General features: G+C 27.6%; 5 protein-coding genes across 5 annotated transcripts; 2 read left to right on the forward strand and 3 right to left on the reverse strand.

Moving 5' to 3' along the window:
* Nucleotides 1-19: 19 nt before the first annotated feature.
* On the reverse strand, nucleotides 20-4,525 carry PmUG01_13049000 (conserved Plasmodium protein, unknown function; the record flags this gene model as incomplete). Its single annotated transcript, XM_029007492.1, is given in 4 exon segments — nucleotides 20-3,196; nucleotides 3,211-4,048; nucleotides 4,280-4,314; nucleotides 4,472-4,525. The coding sequence occupies 4 exon segments, from the start codon at nucleotides 4,523-4,525 to the stop codon at nucleotides 20-22; spliced, it is 4,104 nt and encodes a 1,367-aa protein (XP_028863875.1).
* A 4,800-nt stretch (nucleotides 4,526-9,325) lies between these two features.
* PmUG01_13049100 (conserved Plasmodium protein, unknown function) lies at nucleotides 9,326-11,277 on the forward strand (the record flags this gene model as incomplete). The annotated part of the gene is made up of 4 exons (XM_029007493.1): nucleotides 9,326-9,335; nucleotides 9,973-10,210; nucleotides 10,536-10,672; nucleotides 10,874-11,277. 4 exons carry the CDS (start codon nucleotides 9,326-9,328, stop codon nucleotides 11,275-11,277), a joined length of 789 nt encoding a protein of 262 aa, XP_028863876.1.
* A 1,408-nt stretch (nucleotides 11,278-12,685) lies between these two features.
* On the reverse strand, nucleotides 12,686-13,792 carry DDI1 (DNA damage-inducible protein 1, putative; the record flags this gene model as incomplete). The annotated part of the gene is made up of 1 exon (XM_029007494.1): nucleotides 12,686-13,792. The coding sequence occupies one exon, from the start codon at nucleotides 13,790-13,792 to the stop codon at nucleotides 12,686-12,688; it is 1,107 nt and encodes a 368-aa protein (XP_028863877.1).
* A 2,743-nt stretch (nucleotides 13,793-16,535) lies between these two features.
* PmUG01_13049300 (conserved Plasmodium protein, unknown function) lies at nucleotides 16,536-17,596 on the forward strand (the record flags this gene model as incomplete). Its single annotated transcript, XM_029007495.1, has 3 exons — nucleotides 16,536-16,590; nucleotides 16,841-17,255; nucleotides 17,449-17,596. The coding sequence occupies 3 exons, from the start codon at nucleotides 16,536-16,538 to the stop codon at nucleotides 17,594-17,596; spliced, it is 618 nt and encodes a 205-aa protein (XP_028863878.1).
* Nucleotides 17,597-18,194: 598 nt separating this feature from the next.
* Nucleotides 18,195-21,299, reverse strand: PmUG01_13049400 (aldo-keto reductase, putative; the record flags this gene model as incomplete). The annotated part of the gene is made up of 1 exon (XM_029007496.1): nucleotides 18,195-21,299. One exon carries the CDS (start codon nucleotides 21,297-21,299, stop codon nucleotides 18,195-18,197), a length of 3,105 nt encoding a protein of 1,034 aa, XP_028863879.1.
* Between the last annotated feature and the right edge of the window lie 1,224 nt (nucleotides 21,300-22,523).

Raw genomic sequence — 22,523 nt, forward strand, 5'->3', positions numbered from 1 at the left:
ACAAATCGTAGCCTGTACTTTATTGATGTTTATCTTTATTCTGCTCATTCTGTTCATCCTGTTCTTTATGTTCATCCTGTTCATCCTGTTCATTCTGTTCATCCTGTTCATCCTGTTCATTCTGTTCATTCTGTTCATTCTGTCTATTTTCTTTATTGAACTTGTTATAATAACTGACCGTATAGTTATAAATTTGGTCAATTGTAAAGGGCTTAGTTAAATATAGACGTTTTGTATCCTCAATATTTTCGTTTGTTCTTTCCCTATTATCTAAAAGAAAATTAGATTCTTTATTACATGAGAAGTAATTCTCTACTGACCGTTTCCCCTCGTTCATATTTTTCTTTTCAAAGTACGGTTTTGCTTGTTCGTTATTTGAGTAAATGCTTTCTTGTTTTAAGAAAAAAATATATCTCGGTTTGTTTATTTCTTTATGATCTTGTTCTTTCTGCGTACTTTTGTTACTTTCATGATGAGAGTGATGAGAAATATTAGCAGTAATGTCGGAGCAGTCGCTCATTTCTCTTTCACAAAAATTGTAATTATAATAGCAGTTATTATTACTATATATTTTGTTATTACTATTACTATTACTATTATTACAGTTGTTAATATTATTACAATTATTATCATTATTTATCTTTCCCATTTGAACTTTGTTCATTCTATTTGTTAGCTTTCGAAGCATAGGTAAGAAAGAATTCATTTTTTTTGTATTATCATCTTTTTTAAAAAAAAAAATTTTCTCTTTACTATTTTTATCACTCGTTTTGTATTTCACACACACTTGAGCATCATCATTAGAACAATGCTCATTATGTTCATTTAAAATTACATTTTTAGCATTTTCCGTATTCCTAAATGTAGTTATGTTCCTAATTTCTTTATCACCACTTAGTTCAACCTGATCATTCACAAGATTCAAGCTGTTAATATTATCATGTGGTTCATTCATTTTTTGCTGAATTGTAGGGATTTTCCCACCAATCGAATTTTCCATATCTCCACATGGATCTGAACTAACATCCCTATGCGCATATCCATTTGGATTCCCATTCTCGGCGCCATTCACATTATTTGGGGTAATACCAAAGATGCTCTCCTTTTTTAGTTTGTCCCTCATTTTTGAAATTTTTAGCTGCATCAATTTGTTTTTTAAATAAATTAATTTCTGGTCATTATAAGGACTATCATAATTTTTATCACTGCCTTTTCCCTCACTAGATTCGTTGCTTCTTTTATAACTTTGCCTTTTGTCTAAGCTGAACCGACTCGACTGATCTGACTGGTGCGACTGATCTGACTGGTGCGACTGATCTGATTGGTGCGACTGATCTGACTGGTGCGACTGATCTGATTGGTGCGACTGATCTGACTGGTGCGACTGATATGACTGATGTGAATAATCCGACAGAAGGGAATAATCCGAATGATACGGATGACCCGCCTGATCCCATTGCTCTGCTTCGACTCCTCCTGGGGGATCACGTTCCCCATTCGTATTAACCCAATTACGCTGACTATTTATTGCATTGTCCTTTGAAGGTACATAACTACAAGTAACAATATTATGAAAATATTTATGATCAGTTCTACTGTTATTTGTAATTTCGTTGAGGGGCATTATTAAACCTTTTTGGTAAATATCATTTTGACACTCATTTTTCACCTGCTTGTTATTAATACCAAAAAGACTTTTTAACGTTTTTTTTTTCTCATAATAATTATATGTAAACATATTTTCTTTCTCTGTTCTTTTCCTTTTTTGATTTCGTTTATATAATAATTTCCTCTCTGATTCTTTCGACTGTACTAAATTTTTCCCAACATGTGTCCTTCGTTCAATGAATGGGTGCACATAATCTCCCTGAACACATTCATCATCATCTCTAATATAGCTGACATGTTCATAATTTTTTTGTCCTCCTTGATAGTTTTCATTTTGACTAATTCCAGGTGACTTCAAATGTTCACCGTGCATATTTCCACATACGTCATGGTTGAGTAAATTTCCTTCTTCTCTAATGTTCACATTTTTTATTTGCAATAACGTTTTTACATCGTTTGGTTGATCATCATGTGGTATAGGTAACACGTCTCTGTTATTCTGATCATTTTTTTTTAAACCTCTTTCTTTGTAATAATTTACGTTCCTACTTGTTCTAATATTTAACAGGCTGTCTTCTAGACTGCCTTGATGCATTCCTACCAGATTGTCTATCTGATTGCGGAGGTTATTTATCTGAATGTTCAATTGATTAAATGTTTTATTGCTTTTTTGTATGTACACATGATTGTTTACCTGATCATACAGGTTATTTATTTGCGTTTTAATATTACTTATTTGCCTATATATCTTATTATGTATATACACATCCCCCTGATTATGTTTCTCATCTTTGTACTTCTTATCTAATTGATCATATAAATATTTAACATGATAATTTATCTGTTCATACATTTTATTAATTTTCTTACCATATAAAATGTCTATTTGACTATTGGCAATATTTATATCATTATTTATATTACTATTTATATAATTATTTATATTATTTGTTTGATTTTCACTCCTTTTGCTGTTCAACATGTTTATTTTGTTATTTAGTATATTTATTTTTCCATACTTCTTGTTATTAATAATATTAATTTTATTTCTTATGTTATTTATTTCACCACTAAGGACTTGCATTTCGTTATATAGAATACTTACTTCATCAATGTTGTTATGACTTAACGGGTTTCCATTTACATTTAAATTATTCCCATTCAGTACAGTTTTTGAGTTGTATATATTATTATGTATCTCTGTGTTCCCTCTTTTTTGAAAGGTACTTATATCATTAGCTTCATCATGTGTTACTGTTTTAGGAAAGCTACTGCTATTAATGTTATTCCTCTGTTCTTTCTCGTTTATCCCCTGAGTTGTGTTCTTCGTACTTTCATAATTTTTTTCACAACTCGCTAGTTTAATCATATCTTCATTCACTTGTTTATTCATATTGTTATTCATTTGTTTATTCATATCGTTATTCATTTGTTTATTCTGATCGATATTCATTTGTTTATTCTGATCGATATTCATTTGTTTATTCTGATCGATATTCATTTGTTTATTCTGATCGATATTCATTTGTTTATTCTGATCGATATTCATTTGTTTATTCTGATCGATATTCATTTGTTTATTCTGATCGATATTCATTTGTTATTCTGATCGATATTCATTTGTTTATTCATATCGATATTCATTTGTTTATTCATATCGATATTCATTTGTTTATTCATATCGTTATTCATTTGTTTATTTATTTGTTTATTCATGTCACGAATTGCTTCATTCCTTGCCCTATCATTACTCTCCTCATTACATAGTACACTCTCTCCTTCATAAACTGATAACGGATTGTCTACCTTACTAATCCTTTTATTAAGTATATTCCAATCCGTTATATAGTCCTTCTCTGTTATACTCTCTGCCTGTTCATTAACATCTTTATCATTACGACTCATATTTAGCTGCTTTTTCGTGGTACTCTTAGCTGAAGAAAGATCAACTACAGGGGCACCTAACATAATTGCTGGAACATCATGGAAAAAATCTCTACTCGTCAACTCGCCGCTCTTCTTACTGCTCAAAATGTTAATTTCGTTCTTACTCTTATCGAAAGTAATAACATCCTTTGCATTGGTATAACCGGGTATGTCCAAATCGTTCCATAACCCATCTTCCCTTAACAGTACTCCCCCTTGATCAAATCCCTCCTGAACAACGTTCTGGCCCAGTACATTCCCTTCAGTACTGTTCTGCTTTAATTTTTCCTGAATTTTTAAAACGTTCGTTATTTTGTCTTTTAAGTATTGATATCTCTTATTTTTGTTCTCTTCTTTTTTTTTATCTTTCACACTAGTATTTATGGAAACCTTCTCAACCCCTTTGCTTGTATAAATGTACATATCAGTTACTTGGTTTTTCTTCTCTTCATCTTGGTCCTTCGTATTCTCAAAAAGTTTGCCATTTCCTAGTAATGTTAGGTATTCAACGCGGCTACAACAAAGGGGAAAAAATACAAATATGCATACGTATATATATATATATATATATATATATATATATACATATATGACGCACATATCACAGTGCGCTCATTTCGCCGCTTAGCGCAATATTATGATATGCCCAGAAGTATAATACAACCTAGCACTTAGTACTAACGAGATGCATGTGTATCTATCTTTTTTATTATCATTTTTTTTTTTTTTTTTTTCCTCAAGACACCTTTTCTTCTTATTCGCAGTCGCGTTCGACTTGTTCTACAAAAAGGAAAAACGGAATTAGATAAAAATGTTATGCTGATTACATCATGATATTGAACAAAATAATTATATCGAAAAAGAATTAATTTTAGTATATACTACGATCAGCTAAAATGCTTCAAATTAATGCAACGAATGCTGCACGTATTTGTACATTGTGTAAGGTCCACGTGTTATTCTTGTAAACTACGCCATTCTCATTTTTCATTATTTTGATGCCTATCCATACGTATGCACATATAGAAATACGTACATATAGGTATGTATATACATATATATGTATATGTACGTATTTGTGTATGTGTATATATTTTTGCCGTATATTCCTTGTTGTAAAATATATTATAGAGCGGCTGCTTTGCTGTTAAATGGGATATACATAATCTTTTCTTGTTTTACTGCAAGTATGATAACCAAAATGCATTAATTAAAGTGGAGAATGTGCAGAAGTTTGCAAGTATATATGTACTTGTGCATCTTTTAAAGTATATCTCATTTTACCATACATTTTTTTTTTTTTTTTTTCAGTATCAAATAATTTGAACTCTGGTGGGGGGTGTAAAAACCTACGAAAAAGGCAAAAAAGGGAAATAAAAAACAATAAATTCAAAAAAAGTGAAAGTGAGAAATAAAAAACAAAAAATACAAAAGAAGCAAATAAAACAAAAACAATAAAAAAAACTGCGTTAGGATAAAAAAATAAAAAACACACGAATAAACAAATAATTGTTAGTTATGTTATGAACATAAGTACAAAAATAAAACAAAGAATATCTTTAAAAGTTGAATTTTATTTATAAAGAATAAAAAATAAGTAAATACATCATCCTTCCATTCACTTGCGCACGCGGCAACGCAGCAGGGTAAATGTGGAGATGAAAATTGTGGTAACACAGGACGTGCTGAAGTAGAGTAAGTTTACACATAAACACATACACATATATATATATATATACACATATGTATATGTGCTCGCATCTATGCGAAAACGCAAATTCTGATAGCATTTTCGACGAGCACGAAAATGTTCCTAGAGTTTATTCATTTGGTCAAAAAATTGTAGCAGGGGATTTTTAACTTTCACATTTGTAAAATGGAAAAAAAGAATGTAAATGGAAAATATTCATGTTGGTAAAATCCCCGGCTGTTGCTGAGTATTTTTCCCGTTACGAACATTTATATATTTTATGTATATATATATATTTACATTATACATACATATATATGCGCGTGCTGGAGTTTTTCATGTTTTTTCTTTGCAATTATGTACATAAGAACATATATATATATATATATATATATACACGTACGTTTGTGTATATACTTAAATTCCAAATTGTACGTTTTTCCTATACTATTTTTTCTTTTTTTTTTTTTTTTTTTTTTTTGCCTCGTGCAGTTTTTACTTCAAACCATTACATGCATAGCACAAATGGGAAATCCGTTAACTCGCGTTTCCTCGAAATATACGTCAAAATTTTTTCTTTTTTTTTCTTTTATTTTCTTTCTTTTATTTTCTTTCTTTTATTTTCTTTCTTTTATTTTCTTTCTTTTATTTCCCTTTTTTTTTTTTTCCCTTTCATTCGAATTTGTACTTACAAATAAAAGAAAAAAGAAAATCTTCAAAAATTCCTTTTCAAGAGCAATTTAAAAAATTTACTCCATTTATAATAAACGTCCTAATAATATTTTATTTTATAATAATGGAAGGAATACTTAATGTATTTACGTATATTTTAAAACATTGCTGTTTCTTGTACCGTTTCTCGTAATATTTTAAATATACGCTGGCAAGAACAAATATATGAAAAAAAAAGAAAATTTTATATTTTTTTCAAATTGTTGGAGTTGTAATTGGAGTTGGAAATGAAATTAGAAATGATTTTTTTTCGTATTTCTTAATGATGCAGTAAATTGTACAGAAAGGCGGTAAATACAAAATGATCGGTAATTTTTACATATACATATGTATATATATATTTGTATGTTTACATACGTTCGTATGTTTATATTCATATACTGACGAATACTTAAGCGGTGTTACTACCAATTGTTGAACATTTTTCCATCCGCGCTTTGCAAAAATGTAAATTACCAATTTTAACGGAAGAAAAAAAAGGCAGTGATAGAAGACGATATGATTTGATGGCAGAAGAAAAATATATATTCAATTTCTTGCTTATTCGTTTGTTCCTTTAACGTCTTACATTATGTACTTTTTTTTTTTTTTTAGATTTTGGATATGTAAAAGTTATACATGCTGTTCAAAAATTTTTAAACACGTTTACGAAATTACGTGCATACAGTTTTGTTGTACATTTCTTACAGAGGAGCATATATGAAGAATGCAAAAATTTTTATGTAACCTTTGAGTGTGTTTTTCATATAACGAAATGTACAATGTTTGGAGGTATTTCCTTTTTTATTTTTATTTTGGCTATGAGAATTTTGTTTATGATCATTTGACATATGTTCTAGCTTGAAAAAAGTAAGATATGCAAATCAAAACATAACAAAACAAAACATTGAATTAACAAAGAATTAAAGCCTTTTGTATTTTTTTTTTTTTATTTTATTCACATATATAAATGTGTTAAGTAAAAACCTTCCTTTTGTAGTACGTAACAGCTACAGCTTATATTTTGGACCATATTTCAAAACTTACTCTTTAGAAGTATATTATATAGTAGTTACTGTAATGGTTACTAGCTTCCATAAAAATGTGTTATATTAATGAAGGCATACGAACAAAGAGTTCAGTGGTTTCACAGATAAGCATATATATATATATATATATGTATAAATACTCGTTTCTGCTTTTTTCTCCTGCATTTATTATGTAATGAATAGTACTAATTCTTTGAGAGGTATATTTTTGTCTAAATGTCTATAGATTATATTTTTATTTATTTTTTACTACTTATTTCACTTCGAACAATAGAGGTGAGCTGTTTTTTTAAGCTACTTTAAATGGTGTGTATATAATTTTTTACAAAAACAGAAAAGAACATGCTTCAGAGGAATGGGATGCATGTATTTCGGTAATTGGAAGGGGTAAAAACGTTCTGTCTAATTTTACCGCAATATGTGCTCCATCTTAGGAGCGTACTATTTTTCTGTATATATATTTATATGTGTTTATTTTTGGGCAAGTAGAAGAAAATTAAAAATGAACTAACATTTAATAGGTGGTGCTACTAAACTGTTTTCTTTCTTTTTTTTTTTTTTTCTCGTTTTATATAAACTGCATTTGCAGGGGAACGAATATGCGTGTTTATAGAATAAGAAAAAAAAAGAATAAGGAAAAAATGAAAAAACGGAGAATTGCTTCAACCATTTTATTTCATCCAATGTGCGCGTTTAATTTATTTGTTTTTCACTGTTCTATAATAGTAGTTTTATTTTATCATGTTTTATTTATTTTTATTTTTTTTTTTATTTCTTTACCTTTTTAAATATGTACTGTTGAAAATTCACCTGATGATGGTATATTTTACATTTAAATTTTAAAGCAATTTCTACGATTGGACAACGAATTAACATGACGATTTTTTTATTTTTTCCTAGTATAATGTTCAGGAATTTTTTAAGTGAATATTTAGACAAATGTTGTTAGGAAGTTTACAATTTTGTAAATTTCTGTCTTCAAATTTAATGCACTATTTTAATTCGCAATTCTTACGGCATGCACATTTGCTTTGTTTTTCATCGTTTTTCATCGTTTTTCTGCGCCTTTCATCAATTTTGTTTATTTTTCTTTGATGTCCTTTTTCCGTTTTGATTTTGTTTTATTCTGTTTTGCATTATTTTTTTGTATTACATTTTTGCTTTACTTTTTTGCTTTACGTTTTTGCTTCAATTTTTTTCTTATTTTTCCTTTCCCCATTGAAAAGTGTGAGGAAATTAAACGTTATATACGCATAAAATGTGTATAGGAAATTTTGACTTCTTTTGAAAACGACGTTTTCAAAACAAAAATTAAAAATCAATGTTTCTAAAACATACGTACATTTAACAATAACGTAGAACAAAAACAAATTTCTAGTTAAAAAAAAAAATATATTATTCAGGACATTTTAACTTTATAACTTGTCAACGTTTTAACCGCTAAACTTTTTAACCGTTTATCTTCACTGTGTGCGTAATTTTATAAACACGTGATATTTACGAATAAATGGAACTTTTCTTCTAAATAGAAAATTCATGTATTATTTCTTTCTAATTTAAAAAATTAGCAAAGAAATAAATAAAAGTTTACTATATACACTTATTTTTGTTTTACCATTATATTACCCTTTTCATTTCTTCCTTTGTATTGCAATAAAAACATGCAAAGTAAACTGTCTTTTGTTTTATATATAACACTGAGTAAAATTATTTAAAAAACACGAAAAGTTATGTGAAATTTTTTGAAAACCTCAAGTTTTTTAAAAATTTAGAAATATTTAGAAAACTTTTAAAAACATTATTATAACCTTTTTTTTATCTTTTTTTTATTTCTCTATTTATTTATTCATAGTAATTTTATAGGAAAGATAATATAATTTAAAGAAAAAAAAAAAAAAAAAAAAAAAAAACGTAAGAATTATGTTTACACAACATAAAACTTATTTTTTTTTTTTTTTTTTAATTATCACTTCTCCTACTGCTATTATTTAAAAAAAAAAAATTATTTTATACTCCATTTTTACGTTATTTTTATTTTTTTTGTTTTATTTTGCTTTATTTTATTTATTATATATATTTTATTTTATTTATTTTATCTATTTATTTTATTTATTTTATTTATTTATTTTATTTATTTTATTTATTTATTTTTTATTTATTTATTTTTTTTTTTTTTTTATATTTATTTTGGAAAATTTACACAATTGTATTTCATACATTGGAATTCTATTATTTTTCTCTACTAAGAATAATTTAAGAAAGGAAAAAAAGTTTACTACATAAAAAAAGTAAAATAGGAAACAAAAAAAGGAACGAGGAAATATCAAGAATATACGATAAAATGGATTCAGGTAAGAAGAAATGAGCACACACATATATATATATATATATATATATATATATATATATATATATATATATATATGTATATATATAAATGCGTACAAACATACTTATATACGTACACACACCAATGAAGAATAAGGAAGGCACATTAATGTGTGGGTATATATAATGTGTAAAGAAAAGAAAAATGGAAGGAAAAAATAATAAGTAGAATTTTAAAAAAAGCGTTTTTCTGTATTAAGCTTTTCTGTATTAAGCTTTTCGGTATTAAGCTTTTCTGTATTAAGCTTTTCGGTATTAAGCTTTTCGGTATTAAGCTTTTCTGTATTAAGCTTTTCGGTATTAAGCTTTTCTGTATTAAGCTTTTCGGTATTAAGCTTTTCGTATTAAGCTTTTCGTGTATTAAGCTTTTCTGTATTAAGCTTTTCTGTATTAAGCTTTTCTGTTTTAAGCTTTTCTGTGTTAAGCTTTTCTGTGTTAATCTTTTCTGTGTTAAGCTTTTCTGTTTTAAGCTTTTCTGTGTTCTTAATATTTTATGCTCATTTGCGTATGCACATATTTGCCATTTTTTATCAATTTATTCATTCTTTCACATAATTTGACGCATCATACTATTTCGTACTTTTTTCTTTCCCTTTAAAGAATATCAAGGCTTACTAAACAGCAAAGAACGAGAAGATGAAAGTAACGGGGCTCATATAGCCGAGAAGGTTGAAAAAGGAGGAGAAACGATTGAAAATACTTTAATGAAATTAAATGTAAGATATCAAACCTTATTTTTTTCATCTGGGGTTATGACTGTTTTTTGCGGTACCATATCATTACTAGAATCTCTGAGATATTTTTATTTTACTAATTTTGTAGTCTCTACGTTCTTAATGTAAGTTTACATCGTTCAAAAGTGTGCAGTCCGTTGTATATGAAACTACGCGTATGTATGTATGTATGGATGGATAGATGTACACATGTATTTATATACGTGGGTATTTATGCTTGTGTAGATGTATGCATGCAATACATTGGCCAATCAATCGAGTCATGTAAAGAAGTTAGTGCACGCACCATATGTTCATTTAAAGATGTGGGAATAATAGCGAACGCGGAACAGCTTACATTTACAATATATAAACTACTTACACTTCATTCAATTCTGTTTTTTATTGTATTTTTTTTTTTTTTTTTTTTTTTAATCTCCCTTTCTGCAGAACTATGGGATTAATAATGATGATCTTAGACATCCCAGGAACCCCCAGATGGGCTGCTAAACACAGAATTATGATTAGAAAATACATAAAATTTTTAACAAGGTTGACAGGAAAAGCTGTGTGGTTTTTCTTTTTGGGTATGCAGAATGATATCTCTTTAAGGGGGTTCATACACACGCATGTAGATCCATAAATATGTGCATACTTACATATTACATACATACACACAATTATGTAGTTACTGTTTTATAACACGTGTACCAGTCCCGCTTTATATATATGCATGCATGTGTTCTCTTTGCGTAAAATGTACTTATTTTTTTTTTTTTTCTTAATAGGCTCAATGTCCTGCCTGAATTTATGGCCACATTCTAAAAAAGTGACTTTCTTTAGATCCTTTTGGGTTGTTTTATTTAGCAGTTTCATATTAGCAGTAGCAGTTGTTGGGTTTTTAATAGCTTTAAGAAAGTCTTTAAGATTAGAAAAATTAAAAAAAACTATCAAGTTAGTTTCAAAGGGGGCTTATATTGATTGTTACAGAAAATATAGTGTAGCTGATCCTGACCATGGAATGCAATTTGAAGAGTTTAATAGAATGTGTTCAGATCATACGAATGGTTATATATATTTTGACTTTTTAGATTTGTTTATTATTTTTAATGCTTTGGATGAACACCAGAAATGTTCCATAAATGAAAGAGAATTTTTGGAGTGGATAAACGGACCTGTGACCTATTTATAAATAATGTACATGTATCAACATATATGTGTTTGCCTCTGTACACGTCTTGGTGCATGTATGTATGTATATACATATATATGTTTATATATGTTGGCACATATCGCTGTATATGTGCATATATACACCATCACGTACATATGAAAAAAGACTTTATAAGAATTAATATTTTTTTGTATGCTGTTAAGTTTTTGTTTATCATTGTGAAATAATTTTTTTATAAATTTCAATTTTTTTTTTTTTTTTTTTTTTTTATTCACCTTTTAACATAAAACACAAAAGAAGAAAAGTTGTCAAAATTATATGTTTTTCTTTTTAAACCTTCAATTAAATTATTTTTACGAGGTTTTATATTTTGATAAAAAAATTTTAACAACAAATAAAATTATGGATAGTTTTAATTCCTAATATTTTTCCCCACGAGGAGAGGAAAAGGGAAAATGCCCATTTATTCATAAACATAAATATATATATATGTACATATGTGTACATTTGCCCATTTGCCCATTTGCACACCTACTGAACGTAAAGCTTCTGCATTTTCTCTGATGATAATAGCATGCAATATCTTTTATAGCCATCATTTATCTTACTGTGCATTTCTATATTCTATTTAAAATTCGATAAACATGTTCAAGAATGGGGAATACACTTATAGCGGATATAAATATAACAAAAAATAGCACCAATGTAATGCACATTTTATACAAATATATTAATTTTTTTCTTTTAACATTTTTATTGTAAACTCTGCAACTGTATAGTACTAATGAATTGTTCTTTTTCCGGACCATATATTTTTTTTTCTTTTTTTCTTTTGCCAAATATTTTAGTTTAAAATATAAAAATTAAATTACTTCAAAGTATGCATTGTCCCTTTAATAAGTAAAAGGAGGGTTACCGAGCTGTTTGAACAAACGGCATATGAATGTGGATACATCATCGCTTATTTGTATATGTATAGATATGAGTATTTATGGATATATGTATTGAGGAATAAATGTATGTATATATATAATTATTCTTACATATACGTATTCTTCCACCCACGTATTCATACATAAACGTATGTGCAGTTGTACACTCACGCGTACCTGTGTTTCTATAAATACTTATAATTATTTCATAAGTATGCGTGCCAATTGGTAAAGACGTGAAATGTCGTGGATCATTAGCTTGAAAAACTTGAGAACATATATGGGTAAAACGAATTTATGAAATGGAATGTTTTGCAAAGGATGGGAGGAAATAAAAAATTACAAATCAAGAATAAATAGCGAAAAAAATCATGCAAAAATTATGAGCTCTTCACATAAATTTTCGTACACGTCATACAAAAATTCTTTACAATTGACGAACAGATAATTTACAAATTACTTGCAGAGTCCTTTATAAACTAAAAGTGGATGCTTTAAGATGACCTTGCAATAATATCTTTTTCAGATAAGAAGGGGATTTCATTGTTATCAATAATTAAGGCATTTTTCTTCAAATCTATTTGGCACTGATGTCTTTTTAATAAATCTAATCCAAATATAAAATCAATATCATATTCATCAATAATAGTTAAAGAAACAGCATAAAAATAATTTCCAATTTTAATATCAACCATGTGTATTTTACCTAGGATAGATTTTGTGCCAACCCCTTTAGCTATACCTGTAAATCTTTTATCCATTAATCTCAAAATATTACATTTTTCTGCACATTTTTTGGACATTATACTTGATTGAGCACCAGAATCCACAAAAGCATGAACAACATTTTTATTTATTTCAACTGGTATATATAGCATATAGACTACTCCAAAAGCTTCAGGAAAATGTTCTTGAGCTAATGCTAAATTTGAATTAATCTGATTTTTATAAATATTTTCATATATATATTTTTGAGAATCTTCTGATAAAGGATTTTTTAATGCTTTTTCATACATTTGTTGTTCTCTTTCTTTTTCTTTTTTTTCTTGTTCATATTTTTCTTTCACTATTTTTTTAATCTCTTCTACATTTTCACTATTTATAGCATCATATAAAGTCTTATCTTGTAATTGTAGAATACTCATTTTATTCTTATCTTTTTTTAAGTCCAACAACAATCCCGTTTCCTTTTTTATGTATTCGTTTTCTTGAAAAATTCGAAACTGTTCTAGTAAGGCGTTAAATGTTGGGTTATTCATAATATTGGTGTTGTTAGATTGGTTTGGATTGACGGAACTATTTGGAGTATTACTACTATTATTATTGTTTGCACCTATCCCTTCAATGGTATTTGGCCCATTGCTTATCAAATCAAGACTCAACTTCTTTCGAACAAATAACAAATCGCCTTCATTTATGTTCAATTTTTTTATTGTGTCAAACTTATTTAAAGAATTTCCATTATATGTCAATTCATTTTGATTCATATTAAGAGAAAAATCATTCTCAATTATGTTCATAATTGTGAACATTTCAGTATCTTCATGTACGTCTAGGCTCGTTATTATCTTGCTATCATCAGATATAGTTATGAACACCATTGTAAATATTTGCACGATCTATGTAGGTACGAGATGCACGTGGGTATATACGTTTGTGTGTATAAAATTATATAGGTGTATGCTATTCGCAGGTTTATATGCACTCATCAGATAAGAGAATCATGCAAAAAATGTTGTAGTTAATATTCAATTCGGTATTTAATCAGCTTCTTCATATTCCTAACTATGCAACAAAGGATTTTAAAGGGAATCTTCCAAATGATCAGAAAAAATATAATAATATAAAAGGTTAAAATGAAATAAAAAAATAAAATAAATTAACAAAATGGAATAACAAAATAAAATAACAAAATAGAATAACAAAATAGAATAACAAAATAAAATAATAAAATAATATAATAAAATAATAAAATAATAAAATAATACAATAAAATAAAATTTTATTATACATAAAAAATTTAATAAAAAAAAAAAAAAAATTATACAAAAAAGAAAAAAAAAAAAAAGAGGCACAAAGATATATTCAGTGGAGAGAGTTCAAAATGAAAAAGTATCATGTACGTGTACTTAATGCGTTTTCTCACATTGTACAAGTATATATATATGCACATAAATGTATATTCATATATTTATTAATGAATATGTACACATATTTTTACTGTTGATACGAAACAATTAGTGGTAGGAAAAAAAGAAAAAAAGAAAACGGTGAAACAATCTTATTTTATAATAAGTTTTTTATACTCTTTAGTTGTAATTTTTTTTTTTTTTTAAGCTTTTTCCTTTTTTAAAAGAAAATTTATTATTGAACAAAACATTTGGTAAAAATTGAAGAGGAGTAAAATGAATATAACATTGTGCTAAACGATATAAATACAAAATTTGACAGTACGTTTTTGCTACATAATTATTTAGGAGGAAAGGAAAAAAAAAAAACAAAACACTGAAACTTGTGCTCTGGGAGTTTTATTTTACCCTTTTAAAACAGTTTCAAATTTTAGTGATAAAATATTATTAATTTAAATTTTAAAACAAATATAGCATTATATGTCTGTGTGTATGCATGTATGTATTTATGTATGTATGCATGTATGTATTTATGTATATATGTATGTATGTATGTATGTATGCATGTATGTATTTATGTATGTATGTATGTATGTATTTATGTATATATACATGTATGTATTTATGTATGTATGTATTTATGTATGTATGTATATATGTGTATATATACAACTTTGAACATGGCCATTTGGCGTGAAAAATGTTGTACGCTCACGTAACACCCTTTACTGATTGCATTTTCGGAATATAAGACCGTACATTTCACTTATATATTGTTCCGTAGTCAATTAGTTTATATCTTTACAAAGAGTTACACAAATTGCGAGTTCAGTGTATTAAATTTTCCCATTAAATTTTACGCAAATTCATGTATGGTATACGATAAGCAGTAATATGCGTGCACACACACATACATATACATGCATCTGTGGTATTTATTTTTTGTTTTTGCTTCGGAATAAATGTAAGGAAAAGATTTTAAAATATTTTATGCACAATTTTACTTGATAAAAAACATATGTCACTTTTTACGCTTTTTCCATATGCTATTGTATATCCGTTACTAGTATTTTTTTTTTTTTTTTTTTTTGATGAAAAGGGGATTAAGGTTTTTTAAATTAATTTTGGGTATTTGGGCTATAGTATAAGTTAGCAAACTTTATTTTTGTACACACCTAATCGTTATGATGTTGTTATGTCTCTTTTTAATTTTGAGAATATAATATAATCGAATAAACAAAAAGCAAAAAAATTATAAGATATTTTATAATATTTGTACATAATTGTATTTTCATTTGACGGTAATTTATTTCGCGGCACATTTTTTCTGTTGCTTATCTTTTAAAGTATTTTGTTTGATCTGCATAATATTAGTTATATTCTGCTTCTTACAATCCGGATTCGTATAACACGCTTCTTACAATGAACCTCCTTATAACTGTTGTGAACATAACTTAAAGCTGGCAGGCAAAATGTAATAAATAAGAAGTATAAAAAAAATTATCACGATGTATGAATATATATAAATAAAAGATTACATATACTTAAATATATGTTTACTTATACATAAATATATACATATATATATATGTATATATTTACATATATATATATTTATATATTTGCACATATGTATATTTGTGTGAAGTTTCATAAAATGGCGTTTTAAAATATTATAGCAGCACATCACGCACATTCACGTAAGGATTTATGAGAAGATTGGAAAAAAATTTAGGACGGAAAAATAAATGCCGAGGAAGTCAAATGATTTCAAATACAATTATACTGTTTAATTAAAATTATAAAATACATATATGTGTATGTATGCGCATTTGAAATATTTGACATTTTTTTTTTTTTTTTTTTTTTTACGTTACAAGGTAAAATACAACTAAAAAGTGGAAAAAGCACATGAACTTACTTTTTTTTTTAAAAATATTTATCTGCTAAAAAGGTGTATAAAAATATATTTTTAATTAAGTATAAATCGTAATTTAATGATAATTTTTATTCTTTAAGGAAAATTTCTTCTCAAAAAGTATGTTTTTCAAAATTTTTTAAATAATCCTTAAAAAGAAAGTACAAAAAAACTATAACAAAATTGAGGAAAAGAAGATTTAGTTCAGAGAATATATAATTTTTTTTCATCCCTTTTTTGTGCTTCCCTTTTGTAATTCCCTATTTTTGTATAACTATTATCTTTTTATTTTAACAGATGACGATCAGCAACAGGAGCTTCGTATATTCTTTGCAGCATTTACTAACTTTATGTTACACTTAAAAGTTTCAACGCTGATATTATTATTCATTTAGTGTGATTTTTTTTTTTTTTTTATAATTATTTTTGCATTGATTGTCTCTTTCTTTTGTGTATGTTTCATATATTCGCTATATAAATTTGTTAAATTCATGCCCTCTTTTATGTTTTTTATTTGCTTTATTTTAATAGTAATCATTATAATATTTTTATGTCTGTTACTTTTTTTTTTTTTTTTTTTTTTTTTTTTTTTTTAAATATAGACAGACGAGCAAATATAAAAAATGCTGTGAAAAGTACGCATATATTATTGTGTCATTTGAAGGGATATAACACAGCGTATAAAAAATATGTATGTGCATATGGGAAGAATTTTATAGTTCACAAGAATCAATTTTCAATTTATGCAAAGAACAAATCAGATGAGTGTAACACAAGTGAGGAGCATAGTGATGATGACAATGACAAACTATTTTTAAATGATAACGAAAGTGAAAATGATGCAGAAGAAGAACAGGAGGAAAAATATTCAAAAACAAAAAGGCCTTGTAATAACTCAGAAAATAGCGATCAGATTAATAAACATATTTCCGACAAACAAAATTTTAATGAACAAGTTATAAATTCTCCCACGGAGATAACAAAAAAGAGCAAATACGACTCGGATGTGATCCTAATGTATGATGGCGAATGAAAAAAAAAAAAAAAAAAAAAAAAAAAGATGAGAAAGATAACGTTATAGTGACCTATAACAATGCGAAAAAAGTTGCAAATGTGTACATAAATACGTACATGTAATGTACATACATATTCATACTTATGTGCGGAGATATACCCGATGGAACATTCTGGCAATTTATGTTATTCTTAGATACGAAGACTTGCCACATTTATCCAGTGATATGCTTAGTCCCCATTTGAGCGAGGAAGAAATAGAACAAGTAAACTCAGGAATACCCGATTTCCCGTACGATAATTACTCTAATAATATTGCTTATAACAAGAAGATAAAGAAATAGTACTCAGAATGGGCCTATTAATTTACAATTAATGCGTACCTTTGAGCACTTGTTAATTTGTTTTTCTCCTTTTTGCTTTATCTATCTCTATATATCTTTTTTTTTTTTTTTTATGTTATTGTTGTTTGCTCAAAAGACGGGAAACCATCTTCTTTTGTTATTAAAAAGAATTACATGTGTAATTCGTAAAGGTAGGCATTTCGCCTTAGCAATTTTTATGCACAAAAAAAAAAAGAAAAAGTAATAGTACGAGTTGATTGGAGATGGTACAAAATAATACAAAAGATTGAATATTCAAGTCGCTTGTCAAGAAAAAGAATTAAAATTTTCTCTTATCTCTTATCTCAAAAATTAAAAAAAAAAAAAAAAAAACTCCTTATGGATGTATTTTTCTCTTCATGATGAAAAAGGGTGAACCTTAACATGTGCATGTTTTAATGTAACTAATGTTGTTTATGCTCCGTCTAATTCTGTTTTTCTTCTTAGGCATATTTTTTTTTGAAGGGAATGTTTAGTATCGTATTTTACAGGATTGTATCTATAAATGATATATTTATCTTTTAATATTATTTTTGCCACTTGACATAGTTTTTATTAATCATGGTTCGGTACCAGTTCTAAATCCAAATGATGTGCCAAAGGGGTTGTATTTGTAGATATACCAAAAGCTTTCTGTTTTAATTTCTGATGGGGTTAATTTGATGTACTGGTAAATATAATCTAGTTCCATTTTATCGAGTGGATTTATATTGTGCCTATTTAATAACTGCTTATATATTAGATCAATATCCAGATTATTAAAAATGTCAGGCATATCTTGTCCTATCTGATCTTGATATTGATATAATTCCTGATGATCATTTATTGCTTGGCTGATAACTTTTTTCACTTTTTCTTTATTTTCATAAAATTCTCTTATTTCGTCATCTGTTGGAGTAACTGATATGGTATTGTTTTTAAAGTAAAAATGAAAATCTCTAGTATCATAAAGAGTCTTTTCTGTATTACTGAGTTCGGTAATTATACCTTTACGTACTTTATATTTATCCCATTCAAATAAAATACTTTCCTTTAGTGCAAAATATTCTCCTTTTCTTTTTTCTCTTTCAATCCATATACGTGAACTAATAAAATTTGAATCATTTGGTTCATCATTTAAACCAAATGTTGATCTTATTCTATCATGTTCTTCTTTTAAATCTGTGTATGCATATCGTTTAGGTAAAAATGGTAAGGGATAATTATTCCAGTATGATCCTCCACTGAATATAGGTATATTTGCTGTTTTGTAAAAAGCATTTTGACTAGTCTTATTTGGGTCCTTAAGACTATTTAAAATAGTATTTCCATCCATAGTACAACCCCTATATCTTAGAAAAATTTCATGTATATCATATTCAGTGTGTTGATACATTGGATAATTTAATGCTAAAACGGAGTCTTTTAGTTGTCCTAATGTTCTTGGTCCTATAATAGATGAAGCTACAAAGGGTCTACTATAAACAAAACTTAAACTTAATTGACTCAGGGTCATCGCATGTGATCGAGCTATTTTCATATATTCTGCAGTAGCATCTTGAGCCCATACACATCTATGTGATTTATATAGATGTGGATATTTATTACATCTACCATTTCTTGGTCCATATGATAAATACCCATAATCTTCCGCCTTATTTCCCCTTGAATCGTCTAAATCATGGTCAAGTTGATCATCCCCTAGTAATGTTTCTGGACCAATAGTATGATATCTCTCTGGGTCTAAATATTTTCCTGTTAATATTCCTCCAGCCAATAATCCATAAGGTACTAATGGCACATTATAATTTTCCTTTAATATCATTTCGACCATTCCTGATGATTCTACTTCATTTCTATGTAATAAATTATATAAATTCTGTACACACAAAATTTTCATATTTTTTTTTTTTTTTTTTTTTGATATATTACACCATTCATATATACCCCATACACTTTCATTCGATACAGCAATATGTCTAACTTTTCCTTTAAGAACTAACTTTTCTAATATTTCAAATTGTTCCTCTATGGATATTACCTTTTTATTTTCTAGGTTTAAATTTTCATATCCCCATACATAAGTATCTTCTCCGTTCACACTATTAGGTATGTATCGTTCAGGTAAATCAATAGTTAAAATATCCACATAATTTGTATTTAAATTTTTTAAAATTTTATCTAGCCTTTGTTCTATATTATAAAAACTGGGAGTATCATCTTTGAAACCTTCCATTATCCAACTTAAATAATAATCACCATGTGCACTTTTTTCTACATTCCTTGATGAACACATTCTTAAATTTATGACTATATTTTCTCTTTTTTTATCCTTAAGAAATAAATTCATATTTACGTTTTTACTTTTTTTGTAGCTGTCTGGGTCATGTGGAAATGGATCATATTCACAAATATCAAAAAAATTTATTCCATATTCATAAAAAGCCATATTTAGTAAAACATTTACATCGTCTTTACTTATGAAATTCTCATTTTCATACATACTAGTCCCAATACAAATTTCACTTACACATAGGTTGCTCTCACCTAATTTGCGGTACTTCATTCCGTATATTAAATCCTTATGTGTATATATTTTGTGAGTCTTAAAGCTATTCGAGTTGCTAATTCGTAGCAGCTCATAAAATAGGTGCTTATATTTCAAGCTGCTCCGTTGTTCTGATTTGTCCGTATTGTCAATTGTTTCTCGTTCTTCCAACTTTTCATTTTTATGAACACTCGATAAGATTGCATTCATTAGATCTTGGCTCTCTGGTGGGGGCTTTTCCCCGAATCTAAGTTTACTTATATCTGGTCTTTCTTCATACAACTGATGATTTTTTTCATCTTCTTCTAGTAAAAATTCTACTTTTTTGATGAACTCGATCTTTTTATCTCTCTCTTCCTTTTCCTTTTGCCTTTCTCTTTCCCGTTCTTTTTGTCGCTCTTCTTCCTCTTTCGATATCCCTTTGGTTTCTATCCCCTCTTCTTTTTCAACATTGTCCTCTGCTCTGTCATAATAAAATTCTTCCCCCTTTTGCTCTTCATCTAACATATTTTCCTCATTTTCTGCCTGTACTGCTTCTTCCTTCTGAGCTGTTTTTTTCTTTTTCCTCCCCCTCTTCTTTATATTATTTTCAGCGCGTAAAGCAGAAACTGTAGCACCGTCTGGGGAATCTCTTATGGTGCTACTTCTACCTCTTCTTCCTCTTCTCTTCTGTGATTTGTTCTCCTTTTCTTTTTGCAATTCCCCTTCTTTACTCGCTTTTTCTTTTTGTTTATTTTCCTTCTTCTCTTCAGAGTTCCTTTTCGCGTACGCCTTTGTTGATATGACCAAGCTAGTCATACCACCCGTTGGAGTACCTAAAATTGATAATTTATTGTTCTTTTCTAACGTACTAGGCACTCTCCTCTTTTGTGTTACATAAAGAATATTACTCCAAATAAAGCAAAAAGTAGAATAATTTTTAGTAAGACGACTTTTAAAAGTTTTTATAAATGTAGTGTTCCTCAATGAATACTTCTTTCTGACACTCTTTAATTTTGTTACACTTTTATTTGTTAAGTTGAAGGTTGAAGTGAATGTTGAGGTGTAATAGTTTCTTTTTTTTAATAGGCAAAAATATTCCTTGAAAAGGAGAAATGTGTGAATAACAACAAGGAGTATACTCGTTTGCCCTTTCATAACTGCTCAGCCGAAATAGATTAATTGCCGTACTGGCCTTTTGCTTTCATGCGCTTCGCGAGTATGCACATGTGTACAAATATGCACATATATACGTGCAAACATACATACATACAAACATGCAAACATACTCATACGTATACGCATGTACCTACTTGCTTGCAAATAACACTTGGGTGCATATGTTGGTATGCCTCTTTACAATCCTCTATTTCGTTTCTTCCATAACTTCATCTTGAAAAATATAATGCATTACATGGGTCAAAATGAAGAATTCACTTAATAAAAATACTTGTCCTTTTTTGGCATATTAATGAACACGGGAAATATTTTTTAATTTCCCCCTCCGTTCATTATATGTGGATTATTGGGACTACAAGATTCGCACGAGTTCGACTTAATATGGTCGTTTTATTTTATTGTATTTCATATTGTTTTATTTTATAGTATTTCATATTGTTTTATTTTATTGTATTTCATATTATTTTATTTTATTTTATTATTTGTATATTTTATTTTTTTTATATAATTTATTTCTTTTTTTTTTCCACCCCCCCTAAATTCGAGTTTGCCGAATTTGCTTATGAATAAAATACTGAACAAACAGGAATAATGTTGAAAAAAAAAAAAATAATTAAGCGAAAACTATGAGAGGGTAAAAAGAAAAAAACAAAGAAAGAAAGAAAGAAAGAAGTATATAAGAAGTTTAAGCGAAAGAAATAAAAAAAAGAGAAAAAAAATACCTGTTAAACTTAGATATGGGAGGAGGAAAAAGGTGAACCCTTCCCATCATTTTTAGCTTTAAATTGGCAAAAAAGGAAAATATTTGACCTACATATGATGAAAAAATGTTCAAACGAAATTAATATAAAAAATTGGATGAATATATATACCTACATAGGTAAGCGCCCATAAACGTAAAAGCATAGACATAAGTACACACATACATAAGTACGTACAATATATATATAGGCAATTTTTTACCCATTTAGAGCTATTCTTCAAATAAAAAGACCTCAGATCTATGGGAATTTTTACATAATTTGGGAAAAATAAAAATAGCTGTGAAGTAAGTCGAAAATTATAGACGACATAGTATTTGTTGCTCATTTTTTTTCCTTATTTGTATTTTTGCCTTAGCATGAGTAGCATATAAAAAGATGGTTAGCAGAACATTACGAGAACGAATAGTAAAAATAAAAAATAAACTTAGAACTTATTATT

The sequence above is a fragment of the Plasmodium malariae genome (genome assembly GCF_900090045.1).
Source record: "Plasmodium malariae genome assembly, chromosome: 13".
In the NCBI taxonomy this organism is placed as follows: Eukaryota; Apicomplexa; class Aconoidasida; order Haemosporida; family Plasmodiidae; genus Plasmodium; species Plasmodium malariae.